The sequence below is a fragment of the Salvelinus alpinus genome, chromosome 15 (genome assembly GCF_045679555.1).
Source record: "Salvelinus alpinus chromosome 15, SLU_Salpinus.1, whole genome shotgun sequence".
NCBI lineage: Eukaryota > Metazoa > Chordata > Actinopteri > Salmoniformes > Salmonidae > Salvelinus > Salvelinus alpinus.
Window position 1 is genome coordinate 25,633,628 of NC_092100.1, and position 27,461 is coordinate 25,661,088.

Genomic DNA, 27,461 nt, shown 5'->3' on the forward strand with positions numbered 1-27,461 from the left:
TACTTTTTACTTGGAAAAATAGTTGATGAATCTGTTACATGACAAGTGTACACTGACAGAAAAAAAGAGCCGAAGCACTCAGATTACAAGGGGTTAATTTGACACTAGTCATGTGACTTGGAGGGTGACGTCAGGTGGGTATTCATTACGGAAACCGTTAGCTTCTGTTTTGTTCTTAAACGGCCAACGGAGTAAAACTTGAGTTTCTATTGGACACATTCAGTTAGTTTCCGCCCATTTTGTACTGTTTGAGAAACGTTTTCCAACAGAATTCACGGAGTGAATACACCCCAATTGACATTCCGGGGGAGAAAACATGTCTGCCCCCGTTAAAGCAATGCTGCCATAATCCAATTTGGTAGGGATTAGTGTAAAAACGGTATTATTCTGGAATACAATATATTATATTGAATCAAAAACGCGGCATCGGAATCGATATATAGCTACCGTAATGAAGACTTTCTGCGGACGTGCCAACCCGGCCACAGGCGCGTTGGATTGGGTCGAGGAGAGTGAGGAGTATGACTACCATCAAGAGATTGCCAGGTAGTTAACGTTATGCTAGCAAGCCAACCACTTCTATTCCATTAAAAGATTCCGCCAATGCAATATTTCGTTTGTATATAATTTAATATTAATTTATTGCACTAGCTATACAAAGCACTATTTTCTGTCTTTTTGTCAAATCACTTTATTAACCATGAGGTGAGCTCGATTTAGCGTCCGGGGCGTTTAGGCAGTGTTCCCACGTCCGTATCTGATCAAATTATGATCACCGGTTTGTTTCTCAGGTCCTGCTATGCTGATATGCTGCACGATCACGATAGGGTGAGTGTGTGTCCATGCTTCCTTTGACAGGAAATAACACTTACAGCATATAGTTTGTACTTTTCCTGTATGTTTCTGTGGTTCTCTGCCCGGGGGGTACCCCTGAAGTACCCCTCATGTGCATTTTACCAGTAGGCCTAGTACCCCTGGTTGGGAACCACTGATGTATCTAAACCTCTGTATGTCTGCCCTCCAGAATGAGAAGTACTACCAGGGCATCAGGGCTGCTGTGAGCAGAGTGAAGGCACGGGGTGAGAAAGTCATCGTTCTGGACATTGGCACTGGAACAGGACTGCTGTCCATGATGGCTGTCACAGCTGGGGCTGACTACTGCTATGCTGTAGAGGTGAGCATGAGTTTGAAACCCACACACCATTGGCAAATCAATCAAATAGCATTTAGAATTCACCATCAATGACAGGATAGTGGAAATGGAATATAGGAAAAGGTGTTCTAATGAAGAATTGATTTTGAAACACCCTTTAATTGTGGTTTGTTTGTCTCATCCAATAGGTTTTCAAGCCCATGGCAGACGCTGCTTTCCGAATAGTGAAGAAAAATGGCTTCTCAGACAAGATCAAGATCATCAATAAACACTCTACAGAAGTGACAGTTGGACTAGGTAAGTCACACGTATCATACACACAGTCATGTGATGTACAGTTGTGCTGATTCAAAAATTACTTTTCAAATTGCCTGTGCTGCAGCATCAGTAACTCCTGTGTGTGACTAACTCCAAGTTTGACGGCAAGTGCAAAGTTTGTTTTTGAATCATCTTAACAATAACCCATGTATTGAACTGTGACCTGAAATATTTCTGAAATATGCCTCATACAGTGCAGTTACATCCACTTTGAAGCACTTTTCTTTAACTGTGCAGGGAAACTTTTTAACCTCAACTGTATGTTATCATAAGATTGCTACATGTGTTTTCACTCCAGATGGAGACATGCAGACTCGAGCCAACATCCTCATCACAGAGCTGTTTGACACTGAACTAATTGGAGAGGGAGCCTTACCCAGCTATGAACACGCTCATCTCAAACTGGTCCAGGTAGGTGTGTCTGTGTGTGCTTGCGTGCACGTGTGTTGTGAGAAATAATCAGACGTGTGAAGCAGATGTGTATTTCTCCTGTAGGAGGGCTGTGAGGCTGTGCCCCACCGTGCCACAGTGTATGCCCAGCTAGTGGAGTCAGAGCAGTTGTGGAGTTGGGCACAGTTACAACCCATGGAGGTGGATGGTCGCAAACTGCTACCTCCTCCCGCTGTAAGCCACTGTGCTGGAGCCCACTCGGTCTGTGACATCCAGCTCAGCCAGGTGCCCCCTAACCGCTTCACACCACTAGGGCCTCTCTGCACCATGTTCAGGTGAGATGCACATTGTTGAACAAACATGTATTATTCATATATTCCCAATGAATATTCTCCATTCAGTGGTCATTTATGCCTTTCTCTCTCTTTTCTTCTCTCCCTCTCAGTGTGGACTTCAGTAAGCCAGTGAGCAGTGCTCCTCAGTCCCACTCCTCCAGCTTCCTAGCTCAGTCCAGTGGCCGGGCTCAGGTGGTCCTCTCCTGGTGGGACATAGACATGGACCCCAGCGGCTCCATCGTGTGTTCCATGGCTCCCAGCTGGACCTACCCAGACCCTCAGTCTGCTCCTGTAAGTGCAGTGGGTATGTCATGGATGTACATGTGTGATACAGTTTGAGGAAGTAATGTTTGTGTGTTTGTCTGTCTTTTTAGTGGCGGGATCACTGGATGCAGAGTGTCTACTTCCTTCCTGTGGAGAGGAGGGTGGCAGAGGGAGAGGAACTCAGCCTTACTGTCTCCCATGACGACTACAGCCTGTGGTACAGCCTACAGCCAGACGGGTAACTAACTCCTATACACACACACTCTAGACTACTTAGATGTACAAAACTGTCTGTAGTTACCTAATGTTGCACAAACAAAGAAGGGTGAGGTAAAGGTTGTTTAATCAGAGCTGTGTGTGATTGTTTATTATGTGTCCTCTCAGTCAACAGGGCACATTGAGTGAGGCACCACCTTGTCGGCCATGTTGCGTCTGTCAGGCTCACCTGGTGTGGACACGCACACGCTTCGGGGAGCTCAATGACCGCCAGCGCACACAGAGCTACGTCAGAGCTCTACGCAGTGTGAGTGATGAGGTTTGAGGGTCAGGTATAGAGCAGGGTGTGTGCAGCTTTGCCATAATGGATATGGTGAAGCTACTATTCGATACAAATCATGAATATGGGTGTTTGTCAATTTTAGGTTGTAAAACCAGACAGCGTGTGCGTAGGGGTCAGTGATGGGAGTCTGTTACCCATCTTCGCTCACATGCTTGGAGCTAAGAAGGTATTACAATTTTGACTTTGTCATGCTCTTACTTGTATATGTTTACTCACCTATTTGGTATTTGAAATTATTCCAACAAGGTCACACTAAGGTTTGTCTGTATCCATCCAGGTGTTCAGTTTGGAAAACTCTGGAATGTTGAAGCAGGTCATTGAACAAGTGAGAGTCCCCATAACAAAAGCTTTTACTTCGTTCAGATCTATTTGTAAAAGTCAATGACCACAGGGTTGCTAAATGTGTATATCGCTGTAGGTGCTGAATGCCAACTCCATGAGAGGAGGAGTTCAGATTCTGGGGATTCGTCCTGACCAGCTGTCCAGTACTGACCTGGCGGGGGAACAGGTATTAACAGTAACACTGTTTGGGGGTGATCTGTATATGATATACAGTATTAGAATCCCCTGAACAGTGTCTTTACAAAAACTATTTTACACTTGTAAAAGTTGTTACTCTTTTCTACTGCTTTCTATTTGATTCATGTGTCCCCTAGATATCAGTGTTGATAGGTGAGCCCTACTTCAGCACCAGTCTTCTGCCCTGGCACTCCCTGTACTTCTGGTACTGTCGTACTGCCCTGGTCCGTCTGCTGACACCCACTGCCACCATCTTGCCTTGCTCTGCCATTCTGTGCATGGTCGCTGTGGAGTTTCAGGTAAGAGATATTGGTAGCTGTAGTAAAATGAAAAGTAAACTTTTGAACTTGTGTGCCTCTCTCATTCACTCAGGATCTGTGGAGGATAAGAGCTCCTTGTGGTACATGTGAAGGCTTTGATGTTGGACCTATGGATGAGATGGTTCAGGTTAGAATCCACCTCTTTCAATATGTACTTAAACTACCGTTAAGTGAATGGACATAATTTCATTTGGAGAAAAATACACTATCAATGTGATCAAAGATAGCAATGGGCACTGCTCTAGTCTATTCATTAGCTCTCTCACAGCAGTGCACCTTTTTAACGCTCCCCACGCAGCAGTCTCTGGATTTCCGTGAGTCCCATGAGGCCGAGCCACAGCCTCTATGGGAGTACCCGTGTCGGGCCCTGACCCAGCCCAGAGCTGTCATGACCTTTGACTTCCTACAGTGTGTTCCTGAACAGCCAATCAGATGTCAGGGATCACTACCATTTACGAGGTATGGGCTCAGAATTTTTTTTCTCTTTCTCATACCGGTAAGTAAATTGTCATTATCTCCTAGCCAGAGCACAATCTCAAATAACAGCATTCCAAATGGTCCCTAACACCATTTGTGTTTCTGTACAGGAGGGGACGTTGCCATGGTGTGGCCCTGTGGATGGAGTACCAACTGAATGATGACATCAAAGTTAGCATGGGCCTGACAAGACCAGTCAGTGAAGAGGTACTAACATCACTCATTCAATACTACTAATGCATTGCAATTTGTATTTTTCTGTAATTCAGTATGAATCCCTGATAAAGGTTAAATAAATTCACTGATCCAAAATGGTTCTATACAGTTGAATAGTAAATTAACCCCTCTTGTTCCCCTGTAGGGTGCCTGTGAATGGAGTCTCCATCGGAAACAAGGCGTGTACTTCTTCAGGTCCCCATGGGAGAGCTCAGGGGATGGAAGGGCCTCAGTGTCTTATAGTTTCACCTTTGAACCCAGCATTGGGGATATCAAAATGGACTTCACAGTTGCCTCACAGTGATCTGTAGTGGTACACATGAAACTGGACATCTCTGGGTTGGCTTCTATAAAGAGGACAGACATTGCAAATACAGACCCAAATTACTCTAGTAAAACCAAATACTGATGGATGGTGTTTGTTTTATACTGTATTCTTGTGCTTTTAAGTGTGAAAGTGAATATATAAACAGGTCATGATTGAAAAATTGTCATTGAATCTGTAAATTACTTATTAAATGGGAAATCCTGAAAATAGACTAACACTTATTTTTGTAGAAAACAATAGATGGTTAATTGAACTGACATTTATTATGGACACCTGTACGTTGAAATATGGTGAGTGCCCTGTGAAATCTTCATTGTATGATATGTCCAGGAACAGTTTTCACATGGTCAAATAAGCCTGTAACCTGGATCGATTCAGTAATGTTTCGCTACTCCCAATACATTTGCTTTTTGCTCTTGTAGAAGGGCCATTCTGACCATCTCAGTGAGAACCTGGCATTGGCCATGGACTCCAGGGGGTGGGAGGTTAGAATGATGTAAGGAATGTAAATAATGTGATATTCCAGAAAGTATATATTGTGGTTGTTCCTAGGCATCATTTAGCCCTGTGTTGGCTAGTACAATCTTCTCCCCAGGTTTGAAGGCAGGCATCCCAATGTACGGACAGCTGGCACATCGGAAGGCATCACCCAGGTAACACTGAAATACAGGTCAACAATTAAACTGGCTTCACAAAGATGCTGATGTTGACAGAGCCATGGTGGTTGCATATGGGCAAAGAGTGACACTCACACTTCCACAGGCGGACTTGGGCTGGCTGATTGTCTTGGAACCCTTGCTCTCCTGTTCCAACTCCTCAGCAAGACCACAAGAGCTACATAGGAGTAATGACAAACAAGGCAACAGTAAGCATGCTGTCCCCCACAAATGATGCAGCGACCCCTTGGGCTAAGTGTCATTTTGTAAATGACGGATCTCTATGGCAAGAAGCATCATTCAGGCCAGTTGTGTTGGATAATGCGTGGGTTCGCTAGACTCATATTTCAGCACTGAGTCAAACAGATAAACATGTTCATGGCTTGTTATAGCGTCACCGTGTGGTTGATGAGTGTTTGCACCAAAATTGTGTTACAATATGAATATCCTTGACTGATTTATATGCATTCGTGCCAGAACACACCCATGTTTATTGGTCAATAGTGGCCAGGTACTATTCAGGAAAATATTACATTGAGAGACCGTTGTCCATAGATTCCATATACCACTCATTTGGTGCCAGCAGAGTATCGTTTTTTTCCACAAAATGTAAAATTGTGGAAAATCTGACCTTATGGGTCCCTGGGGCAAATGTGTTCCTTGCGGGGAGGGCCCTATGTACTGAATTTCATGACTTACGGTCAAACAGGGTGAGGGGTGTGACCTTTCAAAGTTAGCATTTTCAATCTGGAGACAGATCCACAGTCGCCTCCCCAATTTCATTGTGGGGGACATTTACAAGAGAATAGTTATGATACAAGCAACCATGTGTGATTATCTCCATATTTGCACTAGAGATATTCAATAATCAGTTGAACTTTATCACTTGTCTCTTGGTGATGATGCCAGCTAACTTGTTGGTGTATGGGTGAGCCCTCTTTTCTGTAACCAAAGAAAGAGGATGGGTGTTTCTTACCAGTTCTTGCAAGCCTTCTTTTTCTTTGTGGTCCCGTCACCACAGGAGGGCGCTTTGAGGGAGGCTGCGTCTGGCTTCTTAAAGTCATCTGCATCCAACAGCGTATCTGAATCTACCAGGTCCTGAGAAGAAAAGACGAGGGAGGGGCATATTGAGAATCACCATCAGAGAAATATATTTTTTTTTAAATACACAAATCAATCACTCACCACATCATCATCATCCATGTCATTGGCTGACAGGGTCCACGCCTTCGCAGCATTGGGGTCAAGTACAGGTTTGTCTTCTGAAACAAAATCAATTACATTTTCAAAGGAGACCAGGGCCAGGAGGAATTGTATGAAATGTTAACAGAAGGAAGGAAAACTCCACATACCTGGTTTTGAGGTCTTTTTCCCAAAGAAAAGCTGGCTTGAAGAGCCCACTTCAAAGTTGGGTTTAGAAGCAGACATGCGCACCCTGGATAGAGTGTTACCCTGGAAGCCTGTGAATGTCTTCAGGGCAGACACAACCTCTGGGGTCAGGGGTTCTTTACTGACCTGTCAATGTTGGTAAAGAAAAAATTTGTAGAGTACACAGTGCCTGGAGGAGTGAATCTATGACATTCCAGTGCTGGTTTACTCACCTCAGTCACTGACACCAGGCCAGACAACTTCAAGGCTGATATAAGCTTCTCAGCAGTCCTCACTTTTTGGTGATCAGTTCCTAAGAACAAGGACAGGTGTCAAGAATCTGAGTACTTTACTATGTGTCCTCAATCATGACCAGGACACTCAAACACTTTGCACTCTCCACCTTCTTACCTGTAACAGGTTCTTCAAGCACTAGTTTTCCATCAGGTTTGATCACTCTGGCCATCTCTGCTAGTGTCTCTGAGGTGTGGACAGAAAAGCTGTCAGAGAGTACACTTGAGAGGACCCAGTCGTAGCTTGATGTTGCATGTGAAGCTGAGGAAAGGAGAGAGAAAAGAGCAAGTAGTTCATAAAATTGTACAATCCGATGCCCTTATAACAAGTATATATAGCTAGACATATCAGACATGGGTTGTTCACTCCCATGACACCCACCAGCTCAGATTAAAAAATATATATATTTCTGTAGTTAGAAACAGATAAGATTTGCATTCCTGCAACTTTATTTTGTTGATATACCCAACATCCGATTTGAACCAAACTTTTTTTTCTAATAATAAGACTTGAGGAATCCAAATAAATAGTCAAAAGCCACCCACGGACCCCCCACGCCAAACCCACCCCAACAACGAGTATACCGTATCAGTTCTCTATGTCTGACAAGTACTGTATGTAGTACGGAGCCGTTAGGGTTATGTCCTATCCTACATCCTGATATTCTGACCACTAGATGGTGCTGTTCCTGCTAGTAGGTAATTTCTTAAATATATTTTTTTAAACCCCCCGCTCAATGTTAAAGGGAAAATTACATATCGGTTTCCTTACCCTGTAAGCAGTTTATGGACAAGTTATGACAGCAACCCATGCTTTGGTTTTGTTTACTTCGCCAAACTCCAACTTTTTTGCATTTGTGGCACAAATCCAATGCAAGTCAAAGTTAGCTATAATAGCATTTTTGCTATCGAGTTAGTTATAAAATATGTTGTAAGATACTTTAGGATGATTTGGACATGAAGCGTGAAACGGCTAATATTAGGTACCATTAACCATGTTTCCATCCACAGTTTTTATGCGATTAAAGTCATACTGTATTTTTTTTAAATCATGACAGCTGTGATGGAAACAGGACGTTTAGGTACAATTGTTTAAATGCCAACAGAATTTGTTCGTTCGACCTGGTTGGATCTTTTTGTGTCGGTTAAATGAATTATGCGAGAATGGCGGTGGAAGCGCTTTTATGTGCAAATATTTATATAATAACCATCATATTGAAGTAAACTTGGATTTACGCGATGATATGTTGTGTGGTCCTCCCACTACAATTCGGGAAACCATGCCGTTTATTAGGCTACAGATGAAATAGATGATGAACTTCACGATGGTGAAAGTACATGGTGATCTTGAAGCTCCTTTCAAATAAATATTGAGGGTCTTATTCTGATGACATGATAATTGATGCTTGACTGCCATTTGACAAAATAATAATCTCATCATGTAGAATACCCTACAGTAAGTTATATGCAAAATGATGCCTAGAGCGCACGTGCCAAGACCAGAGTAGTAGACACATTTGCTATTTAACGCAACAGTTTGTGATAAAAACTAAATCGGGAGAGTTTTGGAAACACATTTGAACTTTTGATTTTTATTCGGTACATGTAGCCTTACGTCGTCACACACTGATTTTTATCCACAGGTCCGTTTGGTGGATACACCACTGCTGGGAAAATGCGCATATTTTCTTTATGCGGATTCTAAAATATTTGCATGGAAATCTGTCGCTAAATTGGTTGGAAACCTATCTACTAACTTGCATTGGATTTGTGCCACAAATGCTAAAAAAGGTAGCTTTTGAAAGCATGGATTGCTGTCATACCAACAAAAAAATAATACAGAACAGCATCATCTAGTGGTCAGAACCTGGTAATATCAGGATGTAGGATGGGACATAAACCTAACAACAGGGAGGGAAAAACATCACCAAATTCACTGGGAATACATTACATAACACGAAGAAACAATACTCAGAGCTGCAGCTCCATACTACTTGTTAGACATAGAGAACTGATACTGGATACTGGTTGTTGGGGTGGGATTGGAGTGGGGTGTATTGGCGTGGGATGTGGTTGGCGTGGGGTGTGGGGGGGTCCGTGGGTGGCTTTTGACCATATCTTTGTAATCCTCATGTCTTACTCATTGTTACATTTTCTGGGGGGGGTCCAAATCAGATGTTATTTAATATATTTATTGAACATGACAGGAATCCTATAATTTAAAAAATGGCAATTTGGGTGCAATCAACTAGCTTAATTTCTTATAGATTATATTTCAACAAAATAATGTTGCAGGAAAGCTCATATTATCTGTTTCTAACTACAGAAACGAATTCGTAAAACAATCTGAGATGGTGGGTGTCAAAATCCTCTTTCTTGTGCTTTTTGAGGTGGAACGACCCACATGTCAATGCATGGGTTTAAGAACAAGCATAGGCCAAGTGTTGTAACAGATCCTCAGGTGAATGAGTGTCACTTCAAATCAAACTTTATTTGTCACATGTGCCGAATACAACACGTGTAGACCTTACCGAGAAATGCTTACTTACAAGCAGTTCAAGAAGAGTTAAGAAAATATTTACCAAATAAACTAAAGTAAAAAATTATAAAAAGTAACACAAACAACATTAACGAGGCTATATACAGGGGGTAACGAGTCAATGTGCGGGAGTACAGGTTAGTCGAGGTAATCTGTACATGTAGGTAGAGGTGAAGTGTACATGTAAGTAGGGGTGGAGTTATGGGCTCCTGAGTGGCGCAGCGGTCTAAGGCACTGCATCTCAGTGCTAGAGGCGTCACTACAGACAACCTGGTTCGAATCCAGACTGTATCACAACCGGCCGTGATTGAGAGTCCCACAGGTCGGAGCACAATTGGTCAAGCATCATCCGAGTTTGGCCGGTGTAGGCAGTCATTGTAAATAATAATTTGTTCTTAACTGACTTGCCTAGTTAAATCAAAATAAACAAATTACAGGTGAATACGCATAGATAATAAACTTACACATTATAAGTCTTTCATTATTCTCCAGGAAGACTCGGCCATCGGTGCCAACCATGGCCCCTAGACTCTCTGCCAGCTCCTTCAGGGTTGTTGGGGACGAAGGCTGGCTCCACACCAAAAGCACCTTATCTCCTGCCTTCACACAAAGGTCTGCCATGTCCTCCTGCAAAGCAGCAATCAATTCATTCAATGTAATTTAAAATCGACTAAAGAAACCACCACAGGACAGCTTCTCCTATCAGACTTGACTTATCTGAGTGGGTGGACATCCTGCTGATAACACAGCAGGGAGACAGGAGTTTTACTAGACCAGGGGAAGACACGAAGCAATAGGGTTTACTCAATCCAAAATCTGTCCTTGTACACTGTTCTCAGGGCGCCGAAGATGTGGATGTCGATTTAAGGCAGCCCCGCGCACCTCCGATTCAGACGGGTTGGGTTAAATGCGGAAGACACATTTCAGTTCAACGCATTCAGTTGTACAGCTGACTAGGTACCCCCCTTTCCCTTTAGTCTTTTTTTTATGCAGGTCAATTAAAACATGTATTGCTAATTTGCTACGTGGGGCTTATTTGATCGAAAATATGCTTCGTAATGGCTAGGTTGTTACGAATGCAGTGATATAAGTTGACGCGTGTGGCATTTCGGCCACATCACTGATCTCGCCTGCCTTCCATCTTTGAGGACATGCATTTCCATTGTTAGAGCGGTCACTCGACTATCTTGTCAATATAATAGATGACATTTGACTAAACCACCCTGATAGCAGCAGTCACATGACCTGAATGATTGCTAAACAGAAATAATACACAATGCTTTACTGATTTATGTTAGGATTTCGCATTTTCAGGACTAGTTACAGCCAGCACCTTGCATCAGTTACACATACATCAGGATTAATGTTAGTGTCTCTGTAGTTCAGGGCTAGAGCCCAACCTCATAATAAACACACATGGAATGTGTAATATTCTAGAACCGACTAGAAACCAAAAACGTTTCTGGCAAACGACGCTACTACCAGTCAAACAGACACCATCAAGCATATGTAACCAACTTGTGTTCTATAAATTATATTGGTCTTATCGCCTCGTGTAATTGTTTTGTGACAACCACCCAGCTAGTAACGGCGTGACATAGAAGTACATTAACGCTAGCTAGTATAAGCTAAAACGTTCAAATCAAAATGTATGTTTTCGCTATGCAAACTCAACAAAACATGTAGTAATTCCGCTTTCACTTTGAGAATTCTGAACATTAAATAGGGCAAAAGGGTTTCGGTCAAAGTTAGATCACCTGCTTACTAACTTACCTCTCCGGTCAAAACAATTGCCTCGTTCAAAACAACTGGGAAATATTCGACTTACGTGCTGCTAAAAGAGAGGCGCGTAAAAATGACGCGTCCGATATCTACAAAAACAGTTAGCAGCTAGATATGGCGGCGCTGCTACAAGGACTTCGAGTTGGAAGAGCCCTTCGATGTCTTGGCAGCGGTGAGCCAAGACTTGCTAGTTGGTCTTAGTCTAGACATTAGCTCAGGAATTTGTTTCTGGTAATCGTGTAGATTGATTTAAGTCTAAACCGCAAGAGAGCTTGCTAACTAGCTAGCTAGCCAACCAATGGGAACATACTTATCGGAGAAGGTGATAATGAAGGACAGAATTAGGTTACATAATGTTGGCAAGCTACATCTCAGCGCAAGAAAACATTTAACTTAGTTATCACAACTGCAAGTATTTTAGCTCTTCATTGCAACGTTAACATGCAATAATTGACCCCTTAAATTGTGAGAGGTTGGCGAGTCCAGTCAGCCTGCTTGTGTTTTCACAAACTACCTAGCTACATAGGGACTCCCCCACCCATTATTTGGCAACTATACTGAACAAAAAATATAAAGTGTTGGTCCCACGTTTCACGAGCTGAAATAAAATATCCCAGACATTTTTATTTCGCACAAAAAGCTTTTCTCTAAAATCTTGTGCACGGATTTGTTTACGTCCCTGTTATTGAGCATTTCTCCTTTGCCAAGCAGGCTAAGGCACTGCTTCTCAGTGCTAGAGGCGTCACTACAGACCCTGGTTCGATTCCAGGCTGTATCACAACCGGCCGCGATTGGGAGTCCCATAGGGTGGCGCACATTTGGCCCAGCGTTACATTTACATTTTAGTCATTTAGCAGACGCTCTTATCCAGAGCGACTTACAGTAGAGTGCATACATTTTATTTATTTTTTAATCTTTTTTTTTTTTACATAGAGACAAGGATATCCCTACCGGCCAAACCCTCCCTACCGGCCAAACCCTCCCTAACCCGGACGACGCTATGCCAATTGTGCGTCGCCCCACGGAGCGTTGTTAGGGTTTGGCCCGGGGTAGGCCATCATTGTAAATAAGAAGCTGATTAAATGGCATGATCATTACACAGGTGCACCTTGTGCTGGGGACAAAAGGCCATTCAAATGCCACTCATGCAGTTGTCACAACACAATGCCACAGATGTCTAAAATTTTGAGGGAGGGTGCAATTGGCATGCTTGACAGCAGGAATGTCCACCAGAAGTGTTGCCAGAATTTAATATTAATTTCTCTACAATGAGGCACGTCCAAAATTGTTTTAGAGAATTTGGCAGTACGTCCAACCGCAGACCACATGTATGGTTTTGTGTAGGCGAGCGGTTTGCTGATGTCAACGTTGTGAACAGAGTGCCCGATGGTGGCAGTGGGGTTATGGTATGGGCAAGCATATGTTACAGACAACAAACACAATTGTATTTTATCGATGGCAATTTGAATGATACCGTGACGAGATCATGAGGCCCATTGTCGTGTCATTCATCCGCCGCTTTCAGCATGATAATGCACAGCCCCATGTCGCAAGGATCTGTACACAATTCCTGGAAGCTGAAAATGTCCCAGTTCTACCATGGCCTGCATACGCACCAGACATGTCACCCAATGAGCATGTTTGGGATGCTCTGGATTGACGTGTACAACAGCGTGTTCCCAACAGTATCCAGCAACTTTGCACAGCCATTGAAAAGGAGTGGGACAACAGCCTGATCAACTCTATGCGAAGGAGATGTCACGCTTCTAGAGGGAAATGGTGGTCACACCAGATACTGACTGGTTTTCTGATCCACGCCCCTACCTTTTTTTGAAGTTATCTGTATTCCCAGTTATGTGAAATCCATAAATTAGGGCCTAATTAATTTATTTACTTAAACGGACTTATATGAACTAACTCTGTAAAATATTTGAAATTGTTGCATTTATATTTTTGTTCAGTATAAGTTAGGCTAATACATGTGCTCAGGACACAGGATGCAAAGTTTCAGTATGAACATAATTACAGCATCTTTCTCTGATTATTTATTCTAGTGGTAGTTCCAAAAACATCCAGTCCCCAGTGTAATGGCCTGAGACGAGGCTTGCACTGTGCTGAACTTCGGCTTCAGGAGGACAAGGACAAGTCCATCCCAGTCCCTCCATCCTCCACCGCATCCCCGACTACAACCTTCCACGAGCATTATCAAGCTCACCCATCTGAACATGACACAGCCACATCAACGCAGGAAGCTGCTGCTGAGGAGGCTCCCCAGCCCAACATCAGGTTAGGATGATACTGCAAACTGACACTTACACACCTTACCAATGCATAACATTACCATACCACATTGTGGCATTGCTGCTAATTTTGGACACCCAGAACTAACATCTTTAGTGTGTCAGATGCTCGAATAAGTTCTGGGGGGAAACATGTTAGAAAATGTACTAACGAGATTAGTGAAATCTCCACCCGTCTAAACCGTAACTCTCAGCCAATCTATTGGCCACACCTGGAAAATCGTGAGTACCAGAACAAAGTTCCAATTGACAGATGCTACTATTTGTTACGTGCATCTGTCCGCGAGAGATTACATTGCAACTGGAACAACATTGTCATTTTGTTCTTAAGTTACTTCTGACGTGTGTATGCCAACCGTCTATGCTGTGTTCTCTCTGGGGTTTTTTCACGTTATTTGTAACTTATTTTGTACATAATGTTTCTGCAACCGTATCTTACGGCAAAAAAGAGCTTCAGGATATCAGAACAGCGATCACTCACCTCGGATTAGACTAAGATTTTTTTCTTCAACAAGCAGGAAGCACAGGACATTCTCCAAACACCCGATAGGGCCAACATCCCCGTTATTTGCAAGAGGAGGAGACGCAGGTATAGAGGACACAGAGCGGGATGCCTCGTGAGGACCCGCAGGAGGCGAGTGGGAAAGCTGCCGTTACCGTCAATATTACTCGCCAACGTACAATCATTGGACAATAAATGAGACGAGGTACGATCACGAATATCCTACCAACGGGACATCAAAAACTGTGATATCCTATGTTTCACGGAATTGTGGCTGAATGACGACATGGATATTCAGCTAGCGGGATATACGCTGCACCGGCAAGATAGAACAGCACACACCGGTAAGACGAGGGGGGGGGGTCTGTGCATATTTGTAAACAGCCAGTGCACGAAATCTAAGGAAGTCTCTAGATTTTGCTCGCCTGAAGTAGAGTATATTGTGATAAATTGCAGGCCACACTACTTGCCTAGAGAGTTTTCAGCTATACTCCTCGTGGTTTTTTATTTACCACCACAGACAGATGCTGGCACTAAGACCGCACTCAGTCAGCTGTATAAGGAAATAAGCAAACAGGAAACCACTCACCCAGAGGCGGTGCTCCTAGTGGCCGGAGACTTTAATGCAGGGAAACTTAAATCGGTTCTACCAAATTTCTATCAACATGTTAAATGTGCAACCAGAGGGAAAAAAATTCTAGACCACCTGTACTCCACACACAGAGACGCGTACAAAGCTCTCCCTCGCCCTCCATTTGGTAAATCTGACTACAACTCTATCCTCCTGATTCCTGCTTACAAGCAAAAATTAAAGCAGGAAGCACCAGTGACTCGGTCTATAAAAAAAGTGGTCAGATGAAGCAGATGCTAAACTACAGGACTGTTTTGCTATCACAGACTGGAACATGTTCCAGTATTCTTCCGATGACATTGAGGAGTACACAACATCAGTCACTGGCTTTATCAATAAGTGCATCAAGGACGTCGTCCCTACAGTGATTGTACGTACAAACCCCAACCAGAAGCCATGGATTACAGGCAACATCTGCACTGAGCTAAAGGGTAGAGCTGCCGCTTTCAAGGTGCGGGACTCTAACCCGGAAGCTTACAAGAAATCCTGCTATGCCCTGCGACGAACCATCAAACAGGCAAAGCGTCAATACAGGGCTAAGACTGAATCATACTACACCAGCGCCGACGCTCGTCTTGTGTGGCAGAGCTTGCAAACTATTACAGAGGGAAGCACAGCCGAGAGCTGCCCAGTGACACAAGCCTACCAGACAAACTGAATCACTTCTATGCTCGCTTCGAGGCAAGCAACACTGAGGCATGCATGAGAGCATCAGCTGTTCCGGACGACTGTGTGATCACGCTCTACATAGCCGACGTGAGTAAGACCTTTAAACAGGTCAACATACACAAGGCTGCGGGGTCAGACGGATTACCAGGACGTGTGCTCCGTGCATGTGCTGACTAACTGGCAGGTGTCTTCACTGACATTTTCAACATGTCCCTGATTGAGTCTGTAATACCACCATAGTCCCTGTGCCCAAGAACACAAAGACAACCTGCTTAAATGACTACAGACCCGTAGCACTCACGTCCGTAGCCATGAAGTGCTTTGTAAGGCTAATCATGGCTCACATCAACACCATTATCCCAGAAACCCTAGACCCACTCCAATTTGTATACTGCCCAAATAGATCCACAGATGATGCAATCTCTATTGCACTCCACACTGCCCTTTCCCACCTGGACAAAAGGAACACCTATGTGAGAATGCTATTCATTGACTACAGCTCAGCGTTCAACACCATAGTGCCCTCAAAGCTCATCACTAAGCTAAGGATCCTGGGACTAAACACCTCCCTCTGCATCTGGATCCTGGACTTCCTGATGGGCCGCCCCAGGTGGTGAGGGTAGGTAGCAACACATCTGCCACGCTAATCCTCAACACTGGAGCCCTCCAGGGGTGCGTGCTCAGTCCCCTCCTGTACTCCCTGTTCACCCACGACTGCATGGCCAGGCACGACTCCAACACCATCATTAAGTTTGCAGACGACACAACGACAACAACGTCACCGACAACGACGAGACAGCCTATAGGGAGGTCAGAGACCTGGCCGGGTGGTGCCAGAATAACAACCTATCCCTCAATGTAACCAAGAATAAGGAGATAATTGTGGACTACAGGAAAAGGAGGACCGAGCACATCCCCATTCTCATTGACGGGGCTGTAGTGGAGCAGGTTGAGAGCTTCAAGTTCCTTGGTGTCCACATCACCAACAAACTAGATTGGTCCAAACACACCAAGACGATCGTGAAGAGGGCACGACAAAGCCTATTCCCCATCAGGAAACTAAAAAGATTTGGCATGGGTCCTGAGATCCTCAAAAGATTCTACAGCTGCAACATCGAAAGCATCCTGACTGGTTGCATCACTGCCTGGTACGGCAATTGCTCGGCCTCCGACCGCAATGCACTACAGAGGGTAGTGCGTCCGGCCCAGTACATCACTGGGGCTAAGCTACCTGCCATCCAGGACCTCTACACCAGGCGGTGTCAGAGGAAGGCCCTAAAAATTGTCAAAGACCCCAGCCACCCCAGTCATAGACTGTTCTCTCTACTATCGCATGGCAAGCGGTAACGGAGTGCCAAGTCTAGGACAAAAAGGCTTCTCAACAGTTTTTACCCCCAAGCCATAAGACTCCTGAACAGGTAATCAAATGGCTACCCGGACTATTTACATTGTGTCCCTTTTACGCTGCTGCTACTCTGTTTATCATATATGCATAGTCACTTTAATTATACATCCATGTACATACTACCTCAATTGGCCCGACCAACCAGTGCTCCCGCACATTGGCTAACCGGGCTATCTGCATTGTGTCCCACCACCCACCAACCCCTCTTTTACGCTACTGCTACTCTCTGTCCATCATATGCATAGTCACTTTAAACATATCTACATGTACATACTACCTCAATCAGCCTGACTAACCGGTGTCTGTATGTAGCTTCGCTACTGTTATTTTTCACTGTCTTTTTACTGTTTTTATTTCTTTACTTACCTATTGTTCACCTAATACCTTTTTTGCACTATTGGTTAGAGCCTGTAAGTAAGCATTTCACTGTAAGGTCTACTACACCTGTTGTATTCGGCACACGTGACAAATAAACTTTGATTTGATGGTGCAGTCATGTAGACCAGAGTGGAGAAAAAGGAGAAGACTATGAAACAGAGGAGCAACTACAAGCGCGCATCCTTAACGCTGCGCTGGACTTTGTCCCACTACATGGTTGGACTGTTGAAGCCATTTCAGCAGGAGCTGAGGTTAGTGAGTTTAGGGAAGTTGGATTCACTGTAGTTGTGTGGGTGGAGAGGTTAAGGTAATGTGACTAAATATAATTGTTGCTTTCCTATTACTGTTTTCCTCTGAGCAGACCCTGGGTCTCTCAGCAGCCTCCAGTGGAATGTTCCAGAATGGGGCAGGGGACCTGGTCCTGCACTTCATCGCTCAGTCCAATACCCAGCTAACAGAGCAACTGGCAGAGCATCACAATCAGGTCCAACTTGGTCAGGCAGAGTAAGTTCCCTCACTCTAAAATTAGCAGGTGGAAGAATGATATTGCAGTTAGGATTTAAACATGTATGTTATTGGTATGTACAGTGGGGCAAAAAAGTATTTAGTCAGCCACCAATTGTGCAAGTTCTCCCACTTAAAAAGATGAGAGAGGCCTGTAATTTTCATCATAGGTACACTTCAACTATGACAGACAAAATTAGAAAAAAAAATCCAGAGAATCACATTGTAGGATTTTTAATTAATTTATTTGCAAATTATGGTGGAAAATAAGTATTTGGTCACCTACAAACAAGCAAGATTTCTGGCTCTCACAGACCTGTAACTTCTTCTTTAAGAGGCTCCTCTGTCCTCCACTCGTTACCTGTATTAATGGCACCAGTTTGAACTTGTTATCAGTATAAAAGACACCTGTCCACAACCTCAAACAGTCACACTCCAAACTCCACTATGGCCAAGACCAAAGAGCTGTCAAAGGACACCAGAAACAAAATTGTAGACCTGCACCAGGCTGGGAAGACTGAATCTGCAATAGGTAAGCAGCTTGGTTTGAAGAAATCAACTGTGGGAGCAATTATTAGGAAATGGAAGACATACAAGACCACTGATAATCTCCCTCGATCTGGGGCTCCACGCAAGATCTCACCCCGTAGGGTCAAAATTATCACAAGAACGGTGAGCAAAAATCCCAGAACCACACGGGGGGACCTAGTGAATGACCTGCAGAGAGCTGGGACCAAAGTAACAAAGCCTACCATCAGCAAGGGCATTGAAGATGAAACGTGGCTGGGTCTTTCAGCATGACAATGATCCCAAACACACCGCCCGGGCAACGAAGGAGTGGCTTCGTAAGAAGCATTTCAAGGTCCTGGAGTGGCCTAGCCAGTCTCCAGATCTCAACCCCATAGAAAATCTTTGGAGGGAGTTGAAAGTCCGTGTTGCCCAGCAACAGCCCCAAAACATCACTGCTCTAGAGGAGATCTGCATGGAGGAATGGGCCAAAATACCAGCAACAGTGTGTGAAAACCTTGTGAAGACTTACAGAAAACGTTTGACCTCTGTCATTGCCAACAAAGGGTATATAACAAAGTATTGAGATAAACTTTTGTTATTGACCAAATACTAATTTTCCACCATAATTTGCAAATAAATTAATAAAAAATCCTACAATGTGATTTTCTGGATTTTTTTTCTCATTTTGTCTGTCATACAGGCCTCTCTCATCCTTTTAAGTGGGAGAACTTGCACAATTGGTGGCTGACTAAATACTTTTTTGCCCCACTGTATGTGAGCATGTGTTAACCGCAGAATTTCTTGCAGACCAAAGAAAACTGCTGAATTTCTTAGGGATGCAGTGGAAACCAGATTGAGGATGTTGACCCCATACATAAATAATTGGCCACAGGTATCTTGCACACAACACAGGATAATAATTGGGCCCTATGTGCCCTAGACCATGACAACTGACAGTTAATCCCCTCACATTGAACCAGTTCAAGCTTCTCCTTGATATAAGGTAGCCTAATCTTGTAACGTCTTCTTGACACACTAATAGAGGCAACCATTTATTACACCTGTACACCACAGGAGGTTGGTGGCACCTTAGTTGGGGAGAACTGGCTTGTGGTAGTGGTTGGAGCGGAATAGTTGGAGTGGTATCAAACATGGTTTCCATGTGTTTGATGCAATTCCATTTTCTCAGTTCCAGCCATTATGAGCTGTGCACAAATGTGCCATACAGCTTACTTAGAAGAAATGTATCACTGCCATCCACATTCTTAGTCTCTCCCAATTATATTAAAAAATATATATTACACTCTGTAACATCTGTTTTTTCTGCTGATTAAAGTACATCTCCCTTTCTCCAGGCTTTGAGTATTCTGTTTCTGCCACACAACATACCAAACAGTCTGAAGCACCTCTCCACCCTGGTGGATGATATCTGGTACTATGCTGGAGACCGCTCCACAGATGTGAGTCCATCCCCTTAGCCTAAGTACCCCTTTCCCCATGTCTTCCTCACCCCCTTTCATCATCACCTCATACTATCTGGCCTGCCTCTGCAAAGGTTACTACTCACCACCTCTCCCTCTTAGCACAGTTTACTCCTTTAATCCATCTCCTATGCTTTATAATATCCCTATTTTACATGTGTGCTACTGACATTTGTCTAATCCAAATACTTATATTTCCATCATGATGAAGGTTTTAGTATAGTCTGTCAACAACCACTATGCTGTGTCTGTTTATCAATCCAATTTTTTCAGTTTACCCTCTGTTCCCATCTCAGTTGAACTGGTATACAAAACGAGCTGTACTGACAGGGATCTATAACACCACAGAGCTGGTGATGGTACAGGACTCCTCAGAAGACTTTCAGGACACCTGGAACTTCCTTGACAACCGCATCCAGGATATTGTCAACATGGCCGACGCCGCCAAACAGGTACCATTTCCTCAGTCTGTGTATAGTCTCTTAATATACACTACCGTTCAAAGTTTGGGGTCACTTATAAATGTTCTTGTTTTTGAAAGAAAAGTACATTTTTTGTCCATTAAATTTACATCAAATTGATCAGAAATACAGTGTAGACATTTAATGTTGTAAATGACTATTGAATCTGGAAACGGCTGAAATTTCGTTCCAATGGCACGTTGTGTTAGCTAACCCAAGTTATTTTAAAAGGCTAAATGATGTTGTTACCTAATCCAAGTTTATAATTTTAAAAGGCTAATTGATCATTAGAAAGGCTTTCTAATGATCAGTTAGCCTTTTAAAATGATAAACTTGGATTAGCTAACAACGTGCCATTGGTACACAGGAGTGATGGTTGCTGATAATGGGTCTCTGTACGCCTATGTAGATATTCTATAAAAAATAAATCTGCCGTTTCCAGCTACAATAGTCATTTACAACATTAACCATGTCTGCACTGTATTTCTGATCAATTTGATGTTATTTTAAATGGGCAAAAAGTGCTTTTCTTTCAAAAACAATCATTTCTAAGTGACCCCAAACTTTTGAACAGTAGTGTAGGTAAATGGTCACCAGTAATGAAATGTAAAATGTATAAATCATTAGAAAGACCTCACTAGTATGCAACCTATATTAAGGGAACTCAATACGTGTATTTGACATCTCTTTTGCTATTGTGTCCTGTAGGCGGCATCTACAGGAGAAGCAGTGGTGCAGGGGCTTATGGGAGCTGCTGTTACGGTGAGGATGCTAGAGAGAATATGCATGTTTGAGATGCACAGAAAAGGATTATTATAACATTGACAGCTTAAACGCTTCTCTAGGCATTGTGAAGATATGTTGTATCTGTGTCTTGAACACGCACAGCCTCATTGCTTGTAACCTTAGGTGGATTTTTTTCTCCAAAATTCTGCATTGTTTTAATGATAATACCAGGCACTTTATTTGTTTAGTTCCAATTGTATTTTGTGTGTTTAGTAGTGACTGGAGATTTCTCTATTTTTCAGCTGAAAAATCTAACCGGAATTAACCAGAGACGGTGAAACAAGATGGCTATTTCTGTTCCACCATCCCCTCTGATCTCTGACAGTCAGGAGTTTGTGTTTAAAACGGTTTTCCCTCACGCCCACTCCTATCCCTTTTGTATAAAGGACACAAAAATGTGATTGTATTTGAAACATTTTTGTTTGGCTCCATTGAGAGTTCCTAAATAAATGACAGATTAATTACAACAGAACAATTTTCTTCTTTTTTTTCACCCAAATTGATTTAGGATAAGGACAAAGCATAATCGGAATGTGTCAACTAAGAAACAGATCTATATTAGATATCCTGTGTATTAACACCTATCCCTAGGAGTTCCTACAATGAGTTAGCACTGCATGGATTTTATCTTGGTGTAATTTTTTATTTTATTTTAGAACATATTTCCAGACGTCACGGGGGTGTGACCCGGATGCTAAAAAGAACCCGCCCCCCAAGACTGACCAATCAGACTATTGATTTATTTTGGCCAATAAGCGGTAAGCAATTTGAGGCCTTCCCGGTGGCGTTGTTTTAGACCGACAAGACGTGTAAACTTTTATGTAAATTGCTTTTCTTATACGTTAACCATGCCGTATGCTAACCAGCCAATAGTGAAGATCACAGAACTGACGGATGAGAATGTAAAATTTGTCATTGAGAACACCGACCTGTCGTGAGTAATCATTCAACTGATTATCAAAAAGTTGTTAGCTTGCTTGCGATAGGGTAGCCAATGTTAGCGCGCCTGCGATAAACTTGATAACCACAGCTGTAAATGTTTTAATCGTTGTACGTGAATTAATAAGTAGCAATGGAAACAGACGTGTGACTTACTAGCTAAAGTTAGTTGGCTTGCAAGGATGGCGCAGCGGGGCTTAAACCATCGACTCTCCTGGCTCTTATCTGGGGTCGTGGTGCTCGACGACATGGAGGGCTTGCTGCTAGATCATATTCTTATTACAAGAGACTGCTATTGTCTAAAGTATCACATTCATTCTTCCACATGTCTTATTTATACAGGGTTGCGAATTCCATCCGACGTGTCTTTATGGCAGAGGTTGCAACAATAGGTAAGAGTGATTAAATCAGGCTGTACACATAATTGGTACTAGTGTATATACAGCCTGAAACGAATACCTGCTAAATCGTGTAAATAAAATTGTCTTTCAAGACAGAATGTTTATACAAAATTACATGTAAACTTACTCTACTGGTTGTATGTGAGATGTGTCCTTCAGCTGCTCGAAATTTGCAATATGGTGTAATTGCAAACCGCAATTCGAGGCGTTTCTTGATGTGAACGTTCCTTTATCAGGTAACGCCAATTTGTGTCTGCCATTGGTCAATTCCGGTGTTATGATACTGCTTTCTCGACACAGATTATTTGTATACATAGGTTAGGATAAGTACCGTGGCAGATTTTAAAAACGAATATCTTATGTTTCACTGAGTTATAGCTGAACAAAGACATGGATAATATACAGTTGGCTGGTTTTTCTGTGCAATTGCAAAAAAGAACAGCTACGCTGTCTATTTCTCAAACAGCTGGTGTGCGAAATTAAATATTAAGGAAGTCTCGAGGTTTTGCTCACCTGAGGTAGAGTATTTCATGATAAGCTGTAGATCACACTATTTACCAAGAGTTTATCTATTTTTCGTAGCTGACTATTTACCAACACAGATGCTGGCACTAAGACCACAGTCAATGAGCTGTATAAAGCCATAAGCAAACAAGAAAATGCTCATCCAGAGGCGGCATTCCTAGTGGCCGGGGACTTTAATGCAGGGAAACAAATCCGTTTGACCTAATTTCGACCAGCATGTTACATGTGCAACCAGAGGGAGCAAAAACTCTAGACCCCGTTTACTCCACACACAGAGACGTGTACAAAGCTCGCTCTCCCCTTCCATTTGGCTAATCTGACTATTATTCTATCCTCCTGATTCCTGCAAACAAGCAAAAACTAAAGCAGGGAGTACAAGTTACTCGCTCAATACGGAAGTGGCCAGATGGCGCAGATGCTCAGCTACAGGACTATTTTGCTAGCACAGACTGGAATATGTTCCGGGACTCATCCGATGGCATTGAGGGGTATACCACATCAGACACCGGCTTCATCAAAACACATCAATGACATTGTGACCGTACGTACATACCCCAACCAGAAGCCATAGATTACAGGCAACATCTGCACTGAACTAAAGGCTAGAGCTGCCGCTTTCAAGGAGCGGGACTCTAACCTAAAAACTTATAAGAAGTCCCGCTATGCCCTCAGACAAACCATCAAACAGGCAAAGCGTAAATACAGGACTAAGATTGAATCCTACTACACAGGCTCCGATGCTCGTCGGCTGTGGCAGGGCTTGCAAACTATTACGGACTACAAAGGGAAGCCCAGCTGCACAGTGACACAAGCCTACCAGACGAGCTAAATTACTATGTGCGCTTCGAAGCAAGCAACACTGAAGCATGCATGAGAGCACCAGCTGTTCCGGATGACTGTGTGATCACGCTCGCCAGGTCACCATTCACAAGGCCAGGCGGATTACCAGGACGTGTACTCCGAGCATGTGGCGCCAGGACAACAACCTCTCAACGTGATCAAGACAAAGGAGATGATTGTGAACTACAGGAAAACGATCATCATGGTCCAAACACACCAAGACATTCGTGAAGAGAGCGCAACAACGCCTCAGGACACTGAAAAGATTTGGCATGGGTCCTCAGATCCTCAAAGTTTTACAGCTGTATCGAGAGCATCCTGACTGGTTGCATGACCGCCTGGTATGGCAACTGCTCGGCTATGAAATAACACATGGCATTCTCTCAACCGGCTTCATTAGGTAATCACCTGGAATGCATTTCAATTAACAGGTGTGCCTTGTTAAATGAATTTGTGGAATTTCGTTCCTTAATGCGTTTTGAGCCAATCAGTTGTATTGTGACAAGGTAGGGGGGGTATACAGAAGATAGCCCTATTTGGTAAAAGACCAAGTCCATATTATATCAAGAACCGTTTAAGACATGAAGGTTGGTCAATACGGAACCTTGCAAGAACTTTGAAAGTTTCTTCAAGTGCAGTCGCAAAAACCATCAAGCGCTATGATGAAACTGGCAATGTAGAAAAAATAAAAACCCTTGAATGAGTAGGTGTTCTAAAACTTTTGAAAGGTAGTGTACATGTACATATGACCTCAACTAACCTGTACCCCTGCACATTGACTCGGTACCGGTACCCCCTGTATATAGCCTCGTTGTTATTTTGTTGTTGATCTTTTTATTTTATTTAGTAAATATTTGTTGGTTAAGGGCTTGTAAGTAAGCATTTCACGGTAAGGTCTACACCTGTTGTATTCGGCGCATGTGATAAATACAATTTGAATTGAGATTAGGATCATTAACGTGGCTGGTTAGGATAATTACTGTGTGATAATTACTGGCGTGGCAGGCTTAGGAGAATGAGGTTAGGAAAAAGGTTGGGGTTAGGCTTAGCTACATTGCTACAGTCAACAACTGATGTCCCTGAAGCGAAAGACATGTCCACAGACCAATGGCGAGCATCAATGGGTGTAACTTCATATCACAAATGCCCCTAATTGCGGTCTGCAATTGCTCTTCTCAAAATTTGAGACAAAGTATCCACAGGAAAATATTGTTTACTCAACTTTTTAGAGAGGCATATTACCGGCTCTCTAAAAAATTGGGTAAACAATACTTTCCTGTGGATATTTTATCTCAAATTATGGGCAGCTGAAAGACTAACAGCACAGACAACCGGTAGAGTAAATTTTTAAATGTAATTTTATTCATCATTCTGGCTTGTAAAGAACATTTTAGATGATTTTGCAGGCATTTGTGTCAGGCTGTGTATATACCAATTAATTGTGTATATATTACAGCCTGATTAATCAGACTAGGTAAAATACAGCATAACCCGTGCTTGTTATAATCTCATGAACGTGTAGACATTTGTTAGTCATGTCCTCCCCAGTCCCCACAATGATTAATATTTTTGGAAGTGTTCATGTCCTTGTTTAATTTCAGCTATTGATTGGATTCAAATTGATGCAAATTCTTCTGTGATCCACGACGAGTTTATTGCTCACAGAGTGGGTATGTAGTTAATGTATTATACAGTTCTACGTTTTTCCCCCTTGTTTTCTCCTCCTTCTACCAATATTGTACTGATCACTAACTCACTTATGGTCACATTTTCAGGTCTTATCCCACTTACCAGTGATGATGTTGTGGACAAGATGCAGTACTCCAGAGTAAGCATTTGGACACCTGATGAAGACCAGACAATGGCTGAAAGTTATGTTACCAGCCATGCTCACTTGAAGATAAAACCACCACAAGTCTTTTCACCTCTATTCCCGTCTACCGCAGGACTGTACATGTGATGATTTCTGCCCAGAATGCTCTGTTGAACTGACACTGGACGTTCGCTGCACAGAGGACCAGACCCGCCATGTGACCTCACGAGACCTGCTGTCCAACCACCCTCGAGTCATTCCTGTGAGTGCGCTTCCGTTCAACAGTAATTCACATACAGATTTTCCTCCCCTTATTATTTTGATCGGAAACGAGTTGACTTATCTTATGTGATCTTTAGGTGACCTCCAAGAGTCGAGACAATGATCCCAATGACTATGTTGAACAGGATGGTAGGCTGCTCTTTCCAATGGTTTTCTATTAAAGTATTTTATTATAAATATTTGGTCTCTTACATTCATTGCCGCTCTCGCATTATCATTCTACCCTCTTCCTCATCTTGGCTCTGCTTCCTTCCTCTCGTCAGACATTTTGCTGGTGAAGCTTAGGAAGGGTCAGGAGCTGCGTCTCAGAGCTTATGCCAAAAAAGGTTTTGGCAAGGAGCATGCCAAGTGGAACCCTACAGCAGGGGTGTCCTTTGAGTATGACCCAGACAATGCACTGAGGCACACTGTTTATCCACGGCCAGAGGAATGGTGGGTTACATGTTAATGTTCTTAATGGAGACCCATGACCGTATTCGGTGAGGTGGAGAGTTACTGTGAATTGACCCAGAGTTTTTCTGTCTCAGGCCAAAGAGTGAATACTCAGAGATTGAGGAAGATGAGGTGCAAGCACCCTTTGACCCCAATGGCAAACCTGAGAGGCGAGTATCAGTTAATTGGAGTCTAAATGGTTCTTTACCAGTCAGTAACAAGGTATTGAATTACATGTCTGTTATTGAGCATTTGTGTCCTTCAGTGTCAACTGTCGTATTCCAATGATGGTGACTGTGTGATACAGGTTTTGATGGTGTTAAAGCAGTATATGATGACAAAAGATGGTGAATAATGATCAGTAGGAAAGATGGTAAAGACGTCAGTGTTAATTTGTGTTGTGGCACAAACTTGCAGGTTCTATTACAACGTGGAGACATGTGGCTCACTGCGACCGGAGACCATCGTCATGTCTGCTCTGGCAGTGCTGAAAAAGAAACTGAGTGATTTACAGACCCAGCTGAGCCACGAAATCCAGAGTGATGTCCTCACAATTAACTGAGTCCTGCAGTTTTAGCTAGTTCTACACCGCTCACAGAGATCTGAAGCAGACCCAGTTTCAAATGATGAACTTATTTGATGGTAGCAAATTTTGGATATTGGCAGGAGAAAAGTTGATCCAACCATATCAGCTCACCTACTGATATCATCTGTTGTTTCTACATCATCCACCATATTGTTTTGTCTACATCTCCGCTTTGTAGAAGTTGTTTGCAGGGGGAAAAAAATTAAATGTTTATTTTGTGTAATAAACCTTATTTTTTTTCAATAAACCCCCATTTTCATCCAGTTTGAAAGTGATTGCCTTTTAATCTAAATAAGGTGGTGAATTAGAGCATAGGTGAGCAGTCACTGTGACTTGGGGATATATACAAGGTGTCACCACATCAATGTTTGAAGAGAAACCTACAGAATCGCAATGGTGTCTTGCGATCATTACTTGATATTCAGACAGTATCCAACTCATGCATCACTGGCCTGTTTTGGCTGAATAAGTGCTCAGATTTCATTATTGTAGTTACCAC

General features: G+C 43.0%; 4 protein-coding genes across 11 annotated transcripts; 3 read left to right on the forward strand and 1 right to left on the reverse strand.

Annotated features, from left to right (window-relative positions):
• The first annotated feature begins 122 nt into the window (after nucleotides 1–122).
• On the forward strand, nucleotides 123–5,086 carry prmt7 (protein arginine methyltransferase 7). Of its 3 annotated transcripts, none has more exons than XM_071343093.1 (17): nucleotides 123–546; nucleotides 792–828; nucleotides 1,025–1,174; nucleotides 1,342–1,450; nucleotides 1,770–1,882; nucleotides 1,967–2,196; nucleotides 2,307–2,487; nucleotides 2,571–2,698; nucleotides 2,845–2,983; nucleotides 3,102–3,185; nucleotides 3,297–3,344; nucleotides 3,438–3,527; nucleotides 3,676–3,837; nucleotides 3,911–3,985; nucleotides 4,157–4,317; nucleotides 4,446–4,542; nucleotides 4,697–5,086. In XM_071343093.1, exons 1-17 carry the CDS (start codon nucleotides 452–454, stop codon nucleotides 4,853–4,855), a joined length of 2,058 nt encoding a protein of 685 aa, XP_071199194.1. In that variant the 5' UTR covers nucleotides 123–451; the 3' UTR covers nucleotides 4,856–5,086. The 3 variants fall into 3 exon arrangements, with proteins under 3 accessions (XP_071199194.1, XP_071199195.1, XP_071199196.1); XM_071343094.1 differs by having other exon boundaries at nucleotides 297–546; nucleotides 4,160–4,317; XM_071343095.1 differs by lacking the exons at nucleotides 4,446–4,542; nucleotides 4,697–5,086 and having other exon boundaries at nucleotides 310–546; nucleotides 3,676–3,985; nucleotides 4,160–4,295.
• A 37-nt stretch (nucleotides 5,087–5,123) lies between these two features.
• LOC139539798 (anamorsin-A) lies at nucleotides 5,124–23,137 on the reverse strand. Of its 6 annotated transcripts, none has more exons than XM_071343099.1 (9): nucleotides 22,998–23,137; nucleotides 10,200–10,362; nucleotides 7,315–7,458; nucleotides 7,137–7,216; nucleotides 6,888–7,050; nucleotides 6,721–6,797; nucleotides 6,512–6,633; nucleotides 5,632–5,713; nucleotides 5,124–5,538 (listed from the first exon to the last, which is right to left on the reverse strand). In XM_071343099.1, the coding sequence occupies exons 2-9, from the start codon at nucleotides 10,354–10,356 to the stop codon at nucleotides 5,428–5,430; spliced, it is 936 nt and encodes a 311-aa protein (XP_071199200.1). In that variant the 5' UTR covers nucleotides 10,357–10,362; nucleotides 22,998–23,137; the 3' UTR covers nucleotides 5,124–5,427. The 6 variants fall into 6 exon arrangements, with proteins under 6 accessions (XP_071199200.1, XP_071199199.1, XP_071199203.1 ...); XM_071343098.1 differs by lacking the exon at nucleotides 22,998–23,137 and adding an exon at nucleotides 22,612–22,746; XM_071343102.1 differs by lacking the exon at nucleotides 22,998–23,137 and adding an exon at nucleotides 11,828–11,947.
• Nucleotides 11,559–21,616, forward strand: coq9 (coenzyme Q9 homolog (S. cerevisiae)). Its single transcript, XM_071343096.1, has 9 exons — nucleotides 11,559–11,689; nucleotides 13,572–13,803; nucleotides 17,518–17,653; nucleotides 17,764–17,906; nucleotides 19,224–19,308; nucleotides 19,772–19,876; nucleotides 20,194–20,349; nucleotides 21,067–21,120; nucleotides 21,387–21,616. The coding sequence occupies exons 1-9, from the start codon at nucleotides 11,632–11,634 to the stop codon at nucleotides 21,420–21,422; spliced, it is 1,005 nt and encodes a 334-aa protein (XP_071199197.1). The 5' UTR covers nucleotides 11,559–11,631; the 3' UTR covers nucleotides 21,423–21,616.
• LOC139539799 (DNA-directed RNA polymerase II subunit RPB3) lies at nucleotides 21,869–27,225 on the forward strand. The gene is made up of 9 exons (XM_071343104.1): nucleotides 21,869–22,078; nucleotides 22,426–22,475; nucleotides 25,451–25,519; nucleotides 25,625–25,677; nucleotides 25,796–25,924; nucleotides 26,022–26,073; nucleotides 26,208–26,376; nucleotides 26,472–26,546; nucleotides 26,794–27,225. The coding sequence occupies exons 1-9, from the start codon at nucleotides 21,993–21,995 to the stop codon at nucleotides 26,936–26,938; spliced, it is 828 nt and encodes a 275-aa protein (XP_071199205.1). The 5' UTR covers nucleotides 21,869–21,992; the 3' UTR covers nucleotides 26,939–27,225.
• Nucleotides 27,226–27,461: the final 236 nt, after the last annotated feature.